We start from the raw sequence: 11,434 nt of genomic DNA, 5'->3' as shown, positions 1-11,434 counted from the left end.
CAGCATCTCAATGTCCTTCTTGTAGTGAGGGGCCCAAAACTGAACACAGTACTTGAGGTCCAGTCTCACGAGTGCCCAGTACAGGAGGATGATCACTTCCCTGGTCCTGCTGGCTCCACTATTTCTGATACAGGCCAGGAAGCTGTTGGCCTTCTTGACCACCTGAGCACACTGCTGGCTCATGTTCAGCCGGCTGTTGACCAACACCCCCAGGTCCTTTTCTGCGAGGCAGCTTTCCAGCCACTGCTCCCCAAGCCTGTGGTGTTGCATGGGGTTGTTGTGACCCAAGTGCAGGACCCAGCACTTGGCCTTCTTAAACCTCATACAATTGTCCTCAGCCCATCGATCCAGCCTGTCCAGATCCCTCTGCAGAGCCTTCCTACCCTCAAGCAGATCAACACTTCCGCCCATCTTCATGTTACTTGTACTTACCGAGGGCACACTGAATACCCTCGTCAGATCGTTCCTAAATATATAAACCAGAACTTTAATAAAGACATTAAACTTGCTCCTATGAAATAGCTATGAATACTGTAACGTAGAATTAAAAAACAAAACAAAATAAACAAACTGACCAATTGATACATTTTGGGAAAGAAGTAGCAACACTCTAATAAAATCTCTGTACAGACCACTGACCCTCCTGAAATACTGCAGTGAATGCAATTAATTCTTTCTGCCAGCATCTTCCGCATGCAAGACTGCAATACAATTTATTATCCAAGCAGCAGAAAAATTGCCAGGTTTTACTTAACAGTAACAGCCAGAAGGTTAAAGAATGCTGTAGCTTCTAAAGATTCAACCAGAACGATTTTCAGAGATTTAACATTTCACTGGATAATTTTTTTTTAATAAAAAAGATAGAACCACATGCTACTTTTAAATGAAATCGTTTATTAAACCAATCTGTTTTATAGGAGGTATATATATATTTTATCATTAAGACAATTTCAATGAAATGACTATCTACAAGAATGACTTTGATTGTTTTATTTTCATGTCACCATACATGAACAAATGAATTTTATGTCTTATGAAAACATTTTACTCAGTATCAAAAATGTACACATTTTAATAATCATTGCTCTGGTCTGAAGGGATTTTTACATTTATTTTCAAAAATAAGTGTGATTTCATTGCTGTACATGTTACAGCATAAGCTTAAATCATCCTATACATAATAAAAGTTTGTGTAGGTATATAGATAATTTTTCATGTTGTTATACCTTCATGTTTGAGACACAAGGTGGGGGATTTGCATTTCTCTTTATTGCAAAAGGCTAAAATATGTACTGATGTGAGCACAAAGCAACATTTCTTAAAAAACAAAACCAGTTTGAATGGCACAAGAGTTAGCGTTTTTATAAATTAACAACCAGAGTTCTGGATTATGGAAACAGGTAGATGAGATTCCAGTACTTTCCTCAGGGCTTCGCTCTCTGGAAGAATACCTGTTAAAATTTATTTAAAAAAAACCATTTTAAGACAAAGGAAATATAAGACATGGAATGCTTGAGGTGTAAAATAATTAGTTTGACAGAGCTCATTTTCTTGTTTAACACACTGATTAACATACTAGGTTCAAGAATGTGACTTGTGCTATTTGATTACACTCACACCCTCAAAAATGAAGCATTCTGACACATCCTCTACAATTACAGCATCACTTTTTTTTTTTGCTATTTCAACTGTCAAACACAAGCCACAGCAATACCAAGCTATTGAGGAGGTGGCAAGGTGCTGAGGATAAGTGACAATTCTACAGATGTAGGTTTGTTGTTGTTTGCTCTTTCCTTCCAAATAACTGCTTTTACTACTTGGAGATTCCCTACAGCTAAAAACTATTAAGTAATTAAATATTTCAATTTTACTTCAGGTCACTACTACGACTGAATTGTGTGACAAAGTTCAGGTGGAATTAAAAGCTATTTAAAGAAAAAAAAAAATTTTACCTTTAAGTAATTTTTAAAAACTTTAGCATCAGGCTGCTGAAGTGCTTGACAGAATTCCTGTAGGAAAGAATAAAGAAATCCTAAATAACTAAATGAAGCAACAAGACAACCTGAGATATGTTAGGAGCATATGGAATACCTTGTATGTAAAGCTATTGATATTGGTTTGCATTTTCCCCTAATGTGCAACCAAAAAGCATGTTATGGATAAAAAAATTGTAATAGGCTAGGACAGGCCAAGTGTATTCTGGAGTGAAAAAACTGTATGTTCAAATACAGGATATCACGTTCACTTTCAGCTGAACAGACAGAAACAGGACTATCTACAAGGACTACTACCAAGGAGATTCTAAACCTTTAACTTTGCCAGTAGCTTTTGGTGGCTTTGAAATTAACACTTCAGACAAACATTTACGCTGAAGAAATATTATGTACACACTAAATGACTCTAAATTACAGCAGAACATGTCTGTCACTTAAAATTTATAATCTTAGATCAGAAACACTGGGGCACCAGCAAGAGGTAATACTTGATCCTTACATATATTTAATGCTGCTTAGGAATTCTACACTTTAAGTCTTGCAAGGAGTATAATTGTCTCCTAATGCAGCAAACCCAATTTCTATAGTTACCCAAATTAGTTGCAATTAAAATTAAGTTTTCAGCGTTCATCTAATTTCTTCATGGCAATGCTTAATGTTGAGACAATGGTCAGGTGTAAAGTTTCACTTTTGAGAACCCTCTTAGCACTACTCCAAAACAAGCACACAAAAGCCCCACACTTAATGCTGTACATTGTTTTTGACAGTACAGCCAGTGCTGTGGCTTAAATTTCTGTAGTGCTGAATACAGCCTTTATCATCACACTTTCTATACATTAAACATTCTTCAGTTTACTTTTGAGTTATTACTCTAAGTATTCTGATACTTTTTCCTCAATTTAAAATTTCAATTAAAGTAGAAAGATGGCTTAAGACAGTCACATGCACCGAACTCTTTTTAGCAACATACTTCTTATGCTAAATTAATCCTCTTCTGACATGCAATATCAGAGTAAGTTTTAATGACAGTTGGTAGGAGGTTAATTTTGTCAATATTCATTTTGCTCCTGTGTAACTTTTTTGATTGTTAAAGAGTTTTCTAAATGTTCTTTTAGGAATTCCTACCTGGATTATCTCAGGAGCTACTTGCAAAGAAGGCAAATACTCTTGCTGAAGATACTGAACGCACTCAGGACCCTGAAGAAAAGCAGTACACAATTTGTTCAAGTATATTTAATTACAAATCAGAAGTCATAACCCTGTACTGTATAGCACAGAAGAGTTTAGAACAGGGGGTCTACATGACTATAAAAGAAGTTACGCATATCAAATACTAAATACTTGTTATTCTCAGCTGTTAGCAAATAGAAATATTTCTGAATCTTGGCATTAAGGATTCTACTGCAATTTGGTATCTTTTGTTACACAACAGAAGAATGTATGAAAATAAGAATTACAGTACAGCCAGTCAGTTTGTGACATGTTAACTGTAAGAGTCAGTTAAGTACAAAGGCAGCCCTAATTATCTGACGTATGAAAGAAAAAAAATAATTGACAATTAGTATCTTATAACTGCTTTACCATACTACTCCCATTATGAAATTCAGTAGCAAAGTACCCCTGAGCATAGTGTTTATCTTCTTGCAACACTATGTAATTTGTGGTGGACTGAACAGTAATAAAATGGAATTTCCAAACCTTTGAGAGAAGCAGACAGGTCTGTTTTGGTTAACACGTTAGTTTTTGTCTTTTTTATCTGCATTTATCAGATACCTCTGATCACAAGAGGGATTACTGTACCCTGGCAGTATACAAACATGATCCAATCGACAGGGGGAAAGTGAATCAACTTTATTAATTCACACATATGTTACCTTAGAACTAGAACATGGTAAACAGTTCACATGTGAGGAAATAACTTCAGAAAATTTTCCTATTTTGTATCAGTAGTGTTAAAAGAAACAGTATTTGTAATAGGAAGTTATTTCATTTACCAAAGCTTGATTTCCTACAGGTTTATATCTTCATTGCTTTTGAGGAAAAAGGAACATGCTCAGAAGCTCTCCTCAATTAGAACACAAGCTCTTCTCTGACAGTTTCTAACTTCTGAGCATTTTTGTGTAGTTGTGACTTTTACTTGCATTTGACAGAAAAGTTAGCAAGTTCAAAGGTGTATCAGGAAACAGTAACACAAACATAGAAACTGTTTCATTTCCCATTAAAAATAGACTATGCTATAGTGTTTTAGTCATTAGACAATATAAAATTATTCTTTTCTACAAACATTTTGCAATCTAATCTCCTGCATATCAAAAGATACCTTTAGTTTTCACAGAAGTACTCTATAGTACATCTCTAATTGCTCTTTTATGTCAGTTTAAGTATTATGATGAAAAGTGAAAGAATATCAATTGATCCATTAAACACATTAACAATCAAGTGATCAGATTTTCTCCTTAATGAAGAGTCAATATTTTGCAGTAATGTATCAAGAGGTAGAACTACCAGATGCTGTATCACTACATAGCATTATAGTCATCCTATTATTTTTACAGTCATTCTACTACTTCGTAAGAGTAGTAATTCACCCTAATAAGTACCAAATTTTTAGAAACTGACAAAAGCACTAGAAAGAAGCCTGCAACAGTTACTTCCTGCAAAGTATTAAGATACTTACCCTTTTGAGATGAATTGTTTTTAACGTCACTGCACATTCTGATAAAGCCTGCAATGTAATACATAAAATTAGACTGTTCAGTTAGTCTATTGGTCAAGTATTTAAAGCCAAATAACCTGAAGGCCCAAAAAAAGGGTTAGTTCATGCCATTATTCCCTCATTTTCCCCTCACACAATGATAACAGCCTCAGCTTTCTGATTTTTGTTCCACTCTAACCAGAAAAAATTCTGTCACAGCTGAACCCAAAATGAATTAAAGAAGAGCCACCTGTGCGTGTTCACTTTCACTGAACATTAGTTAATTATAGGTCAATGTTAAATACTCAGATCTGCAATTCTCTAGCTTTATTTTGAGCATACAGAATACGGTACCACAATATTCAATAATTAATCATTCAAGTACCTCAATAAAAACCGTAAGGGATTCTCTTCGTGAGATGATAATCTTTGATACCACATGGTCATTGCAGGTTTCTTAGCTTGAATCTGCCCCACAAAAATGAAAGCAAAAAAATAATACATACCAATACTGTCTGGGCATCTGCCAAGTCAAATGTTTGCTTCAAAGGTGCTAAGAAACATGCAGGAACAATGTGCTTGTAGACAAAGTCTGCAAAACCTACTGGTCCATCTTTACCTCCTGAAAAGAAAAATAAAATTCCATGTTCTATTGCTCCATGATTAGTAGCAGCTGCAAAGGAATCATGGAAAGACAGTCTTACCCCAAAGCTCTACCAACTTAGAAAGAATAATAAAACAAGTCTTCTGTGCAATAGGATCTGGGTAATCCACAGCTCCTTGAATGACAGTGAACAGCACACGCTCCACATTCTCTGCACCTTAAACACATTAAAATGAGCTTGTCATTTCAACTGGCAGCCTAAAATGTTTCTGTACTTTTACACTATTTTATATAAATACTGACCTGGAAGACATGCTTCAGCTTCAAAATAGCTCTTTTTTGCACAAATCTCAAATATTTTTGGGAAGTTTCCCCTACGATGCAAGACAACTCTTATGTAGGTTATAATTTATTTATTTATTTTTTAAACTGTGGAGATTTCAATTGCTCTTCTAGCCTTTAACACACACAAAGGTGAGGGGGGTGCTTTGACCTGCTTACAAATCCAAGTTTTCTTCTCTGTACCCAAACCTGGTAGAGAGAGTTAATTAAAACTCAGCAGCGCTGAAGTAGTTTGCTGATTTTCCAATATGGAAAGATATTTATAACACATTTAAAATTTCTGTGCTGCATCTATGCTTATTTTTATTTGATTCCTTTGAAAATTTCTTAGGCCACCACAACTACCAAGTGCCTCTTTCAAGAAAGCTCTCACTATTCCTTAAAGCCACCCTTTCCTCACTGGTATTACCATCATTTTAGGATGGGGGCAAGGAATGCTGAGCTCCACCTACCAGATGAGTCACTTTAAAGCTTCTCAAGTCCCTAGCCATTTTGATGGAACACAAGAGAGAGTTACTTAAAGAATCAAGCAACTGGACATTCAGCTTCAAATTCCTGCTACAAAAAAGCACTAATTTGCATTTGGCCACTGAGGGCAAGAAAAATCTGGTAACTATATATAAGTCAGATGATGCCTTCTGTGACCGATAACAAGATCAGGTGAAGGTAATAAAAAAATTACAGAAGTTACTGATGTGTCCTTCAGAAAATGACAACCACAATGAATACTGGCAGCTGTGAGTGGTCTTGCCCAACAGTTTGAACACTGCTATATATTGTATGATCTCCGATTCACCCACCAAATACAGTGATGCATGAGGACGTATTTATTATACACCATCCTTGTCCTTCTAGACAGAGTGATCACATATAAGCTGAAGAAATCAATAGGAAGAATATGCCTGTAACAGCTGTATTTCACAAACCCAAATTATTGCACAACAGATAAATTCAATACTCTATTGACGTTAGTCCATTCTACCTTAACACAGTTAATGGTACTTGACAGGAACTTGGCTAATGATTTTGGTAGACAAAATTTAGATGAGAACAACCATAGTACTACCCTTTGAGAAACTGAACTACTTACCTTGATTAGCTATGACTTCACTCATTCCACTGCCAGTTACTGTCTGCAGAAAAGCAAAGTAACTCCTCCGTAACATTTGTTTTTCTAAAGCAGCAGACTGGTCATTTTCTTCTGCTGGAAGGAGCAACACCTCAAAAATAGCATGAAGCAGTGGCATAAACATCTGTTGCAGAAAAGGTGAAACCTGTGTCTGTGGAAATTGGAAGAGGGTATCAACTCAAACAGTTACAGAAATTGAACGTTTCAAAATTAAAACTTAAGGGCTTGCTACAATTCTCATCTTTGATTCACCGTTAAAGCTAGTATTTTAATGTACTAACTACTTATAACAAAGTGAGTCACATCAAGGGTCACCATGAACATCACTGCATTTTGACTTATATACCACCTATCTCAAGTCTTTTGCACAACAATATCCAGTCCTATCTAGTCTCATTCTGAGTAGGAATAGAAGGCTTTTCAGGATTTCTCATCCTTCTGTTCAGACAGATTCTTTAAAATTCCCTGAAATATCAAGGGGGGCTACTGTAAACATAGCTATTGTTCTGGAACCAGAAGAGGAGATACCAGCAACACTTTGACCCTGAAGAGCTTATGCAATAGCATACCTTAAACTTAGCTGTTATTTGGTTTATAAGAGGAATGAATTCTTGAAGATCTTTTGCTTCACAATCTTTAAGCATGTGTTCAGAGGCAGAAGGAATGAAAGGAAGAACTTCTTCCTCCAGGCAAATAATCATGCGGTGAAGGAAAGTGCGGACACCACTTCTTAGAACTTCCTTTTGTAGTGGACAACTGAGAGCTGGCAAAAATGTTTGTAAGCAGTCCAGATAAACCTCTGAGCAGCCACATTGTTTTACAGTTTGCTTATTGCTGAAAGCCTTGCTGGTTCGGCTGTAAAAGCAATACACCAAGTTTTATATAAGCTCATGTTCCAAAACAATGAAGAAGCAGTAACACCAAGAACAACACACGTTTTAAAACCATGGCAATACGTTTTAAAACCAAGAACAACATACGTTTTAAAACCATGCACTAGACTAGAATACTACATTTCACAAAATGGAAGCCAAACACTGGAAGTAATGAACAGAATTATTTGATATGAAGTAGCTACACTTCAGCAGGTTTTGGAGAATTAAATTCTAACAATTTACAAACAACATATGATTAGAACAACCCCATACAATTCTTTGAGGAAGGGAATAGATGCTGGTTCATTATAAACTTGCTCAATATTCTTTGTATCTACATCCATAGCAGCCTTTTCTAAGGGGGCTTAACTGATTTTCTGGGCTACCGTAAGAAATTCTGCAACCACTGATGTCCATAAAGCACAGGTAGAAACTCATCCCCTCCTCCAAATAAATCCTTTATATTTCTCTTTTACTGAAACCAGAAACACAGAGTCACTGTGCTGTACCTACCTAGCAAACCCAACGGCATGATTGAGGCAGTCAGCCAGTGCCATCTGTCTTTCCTCATCTTGTGCCATCATCAGTTTTTCTAACAATACTTTGAACTTCTCCATCAGTGGAGTCAACAAATTCCTCATTAGAGCCTGTTTTCTTTCTGCAGAGTATTCGCTGTTAACTATTAATACTCCAGCTGTTTCATAAATGAAAAGTTGATCATCACTGCTTAAGAGAGCCTGGTAACCATTTTCCTAAAATGGAAGATAACAGGCATAATTCACTAGATGTCCTTTATCAAAGTTGTCTTCTCAAAGTTTAAAGATATTACTCTTTCTTTATTCATGCCTAAATAATCTCTATAGTACATTTATAATAGTTTTATTCTCTTCCTACTTAAGTAGAAGCATCAAGTACAGTTAAAAACATAGTTGAAGGAACAATTATTTTGATACAACTCAGACAGATAGCCTTCTATATGTACATTCATCTCTGGCCTATACTCCCAGCAACCCACCAAGATTATTAAAATTAGGTACAAATGTAAGCATGCAAGTGATCTCACACCAAAAAAGCAGGACAATTATTTGTGTTTAAATGTTTGCATACTAAGCTTACAATTCAGTAAGCGCTCAAGCATAATAATGAGTTAGTACAAGTCTTGCTTATTATAAAAACCTGCTGTAAATACTCACAGGAGGAGAAAGTTCCAGCAGGTCTTGTATTCTATTCAGAACATCTTCAATAAAGGGATTCATTTGCTTACTGAAGTAAAACACAAGTACATAACAATATTTAGAAGCATATGCATTTTTACAGGTTTCCTGGTGTTTTATTTAAGCTGTAAAGCTAGACACTAAACTGCCTTCTCAATACAGAACTCCTGTTTAAATAGCAAAGCACTGTTGTAGAAAAACATCTGGCTTATGGATATGGTGCTTGTGGTAGGCCAAATAGATACATGACCTAGTGGGAAATAAACATTTCTTTTTTCCCCCTCATTTTTTTTTAAACATGCATAAATAGCCTCACTCATCCGAGTGAAATATTTCCATTAACAGTTGAAAAATAGGATCCTTCTGAAATCTGAACAATCTTGGACTTCTCCTGCCCCTACATTAAATACATGCTTATGAAATAAGACCAACAGGACAGGACTGCTCGAATGCCTCTAATACACTGTGTAAACTTCATCAGTGTAAATTCTGTAAATATTCAGAATTTGGTCAGGGAAAGGGAAGAGTTACTCTTGGGAGTCTCGCGATCGACTCACTCTCAGCTTTGCTCACTGAGGAAAAGCAGGACAGACATTTACATTGTTGATTAGTTTTAACATCTAATCAAAATAAACAAAGCACGTATTCCAGTTCTTTGTTCAGTGATGAATTTTTCCACTGCTACCTTGGTATTACACAACAGGACAACCCTGCTAGAGCACTGTTTTTACACGTTACTTCATTGCAGCCCATTTGAAGCCCAGCCTGTTTCAGTAACAACAGTGATGTACAGAAGGGCTATGTATGGTAAATTCAGTGCAATTTGGATACATTTGTAACACTTTACTCACTTAAGAGACTTGACAAATCTGGAAAAGAGGTAAGCTGTTCGACTTCGTACTTTGGGACTTGTATGGCGAAGACCACGGTGATCTAAAAATGCCATCTGCAATCAATAAAGTGTATCTCAGTCTTAGAAACCCTAAGCAAGGGAGGGGAAAAGCTAGTTGTTCAACAATTTAAAGAAACCTAGCTTCTTAAGTGATCTTCAGAGAATAAGAAAGTTTCTTAAGTCTAAAGAACTTAGCTAGTCGAAAATGTAAATTAGATTAAACTTACTAGAACAGCTGGAACATGCTGAGGTTCAACAGCAAAGAATTTTTCGTATCTAACCACTGTTTCAAAGAATTCCAGAGTCACCGATGTATGCTGATAGGCACTAACACCAGAAGTCACCAGCTACAAATAAAAGCATTAGCAAGTTAGTATTTTAGCCATTTTTAACACCAATCTACAACGTGATGTGCTGATAATTAAGATGAGCCATTTAAACTGGAATGTTCCAGTGCTTTATTAGCGTTTTTAAATAGCTCGCACAACACACATACTTACTGTTCTCATCATGTCTTGTAAAGCTGTAGCTTTTGTAACATCACCAGAGAAGTGAGCACCATGAGATACAGGAAGAGCCTCAGCCAACATATACAGCAGCCTTATTGCTACTTCTACTTCCATAAATCGCGTAGTTTGCCAATTCCTAGAGAAAGAATATGAAGATCATTTTAGTCTGAAGTAGTTTATGAAATAATCACAATTCTATCATGTTAGCATTTTCTTTTGAGTCTTCTTCAGATCACAGCATAAAAAGAGTAGATTTAAACTAAGAACAACACTGTAAGACCGAGGCAGTACTTCAGGATGCTTCTGTAAGACTTTATCCACAAACACAGTACCTCTCCATCAAAGCAGGACCCATTTTCTTTTACCAGTATCAATTTGAAAGCTACAGATTTCTTGAATTGCTTATTTCGGTAAAAACCCACTTACTATGATGCATGGACAGCTTCACTTAAGGACAGGGCTCACTAAAGAGCAAGGTTCAAGGAAGCCACTGACAATACTAGATTCCTATTTGTATACACACAACTGTTCTCCTAGTCAGGCAACCAGTAATAATGTTTCTTTATTTACATGCACAGTTTCCAGGATTGGTTTGGTTCTTTTTGGAAAAAAATACTTAACTTCTGTTCCCTTTCCCTATCCAACCTTGGTTCTCTGATAGCATTAATACATAAAATTATTTGCCACATCTCATAAGCATTTCCTTGAGGTGTAAAGTGAATATCTGTCCAAATGGCTGCAGCTGTGTAGGTAAATCACAAAAGATCAAGACAAAGATCAAGTGACATCTCCCAGAAAAAAAAAAAAATTAGCTGCAATTTAAGGTTACAAAAAGAAAGGTTTTTCTTTCTAATCAGCTAAGTAAGAGATTATACAAAGTCGTATTTCACAGAATCACAGAATGGTGGCAGTTGGAAGGGACCTCTGGAGATCATCTAGTCCAACCCTCCTGACAAAGCAGGTTCACCTAGGGCAAGTTGCACAGGAAAACGTCCAAGAAGGTTTTGAACATCTCCAGAGAAGGAGACTCCACAACCTCTCTGGGCAGCCTGTCCCAGTGCTCTGGCACCCTCACAGTAAAGAAGTTTTTCCTCAGGTTTAAGCAGAACCTCCTGTGTTCCAGCTGGTGCCCGCTGCCCCTTGTCCTATACTGGCCACCACTGGAAAGAGTCTGGCCCCA

At 36.5% G+C, this 11,434-nt stretch overlaps 1 protein-coding gene across 1 annotated transcript; it reads right to left on the bottom strand.

Moving 5' to 3' along the window:
- Positions 1–853: 853 nt before the first annotated feature.
- On the bottom strand, positions 854–10,384 carry XPOT (exportin for tRNA). The gene is made up of 13 exons (XM_010172245.2): positions 10,246–10,384; positions 9,973–10,092; positions 9,705–9,799; positions 8,833–8,902; positions 8,153–8,391; positions 7,334–7,619; positions 6,726–6,915; positions 5,394–5,510; positions 5,196–5,311; positions 4,672–4,719; positions 3,120–3,191; positions 1,953–2,009; positions 854–1,451 (listed from the first exon to the last, which is right to left on the bottom strand). Exons 1-13 carry the CDS (start codon positions 10,366–10,368, stop codon positions 1,425–1,427), a joined length of 1,560 nt encoding a protein of 519 aa, XP_010170547.2. The 5' UTR covers positions 10,369–10,384; the 3' UTR covers positions 854–1,424.
- Between the last annotated feature and the right edge of the window lie 1,050 nt (positions 10,385–11,434).

This window comes from Antrostomus carolinensis, unplaced genomic scaffold (assembly GCF_000700745.2).
Source record: "Antrostomus carolinensis isolate BGI_N321 unplaced genomic scaffold, ASM70074v2 scaffold23967, whole genome shotgun sequence".
Taxonomy (NCBI): domain Eukaryota; kingdom Metazoa; phylum Chordata; class Aves; order Caprimulgiformes; family Caprimulgidae; genus Antrostomus; species Antrostomus carolinensis.
Note: the sequence above shows the minus strand (reverse complement) of the source record. Positions and strands in the feature narration are given on the sequence as shown.

Bases quoted from the DNA above. Each gene is read 5' to 3' on its own strand.
- XPOT (XM_010172245.2), bottom strand. From the start codon at position 10,368: ATGGAAGTAGAAGTAGCAATAAGGCTGCTGTATATGTTGGCTGAGGCT. The intron at 4,720-5,195 runs GTATGTATTATT...ATTACATTGCAG, and splicing joins CAGATGCCCAGACAGTATTG to GCTTTATCAGAATGTGCAGT. The intron at 3,192-4,671 runs GTAAGTATCTTA...GCTTTTCTTCAG, and splicing joins AAACAATTCATCTCAAAAGG to GGTCCTGAGTGCGTTCAGTA.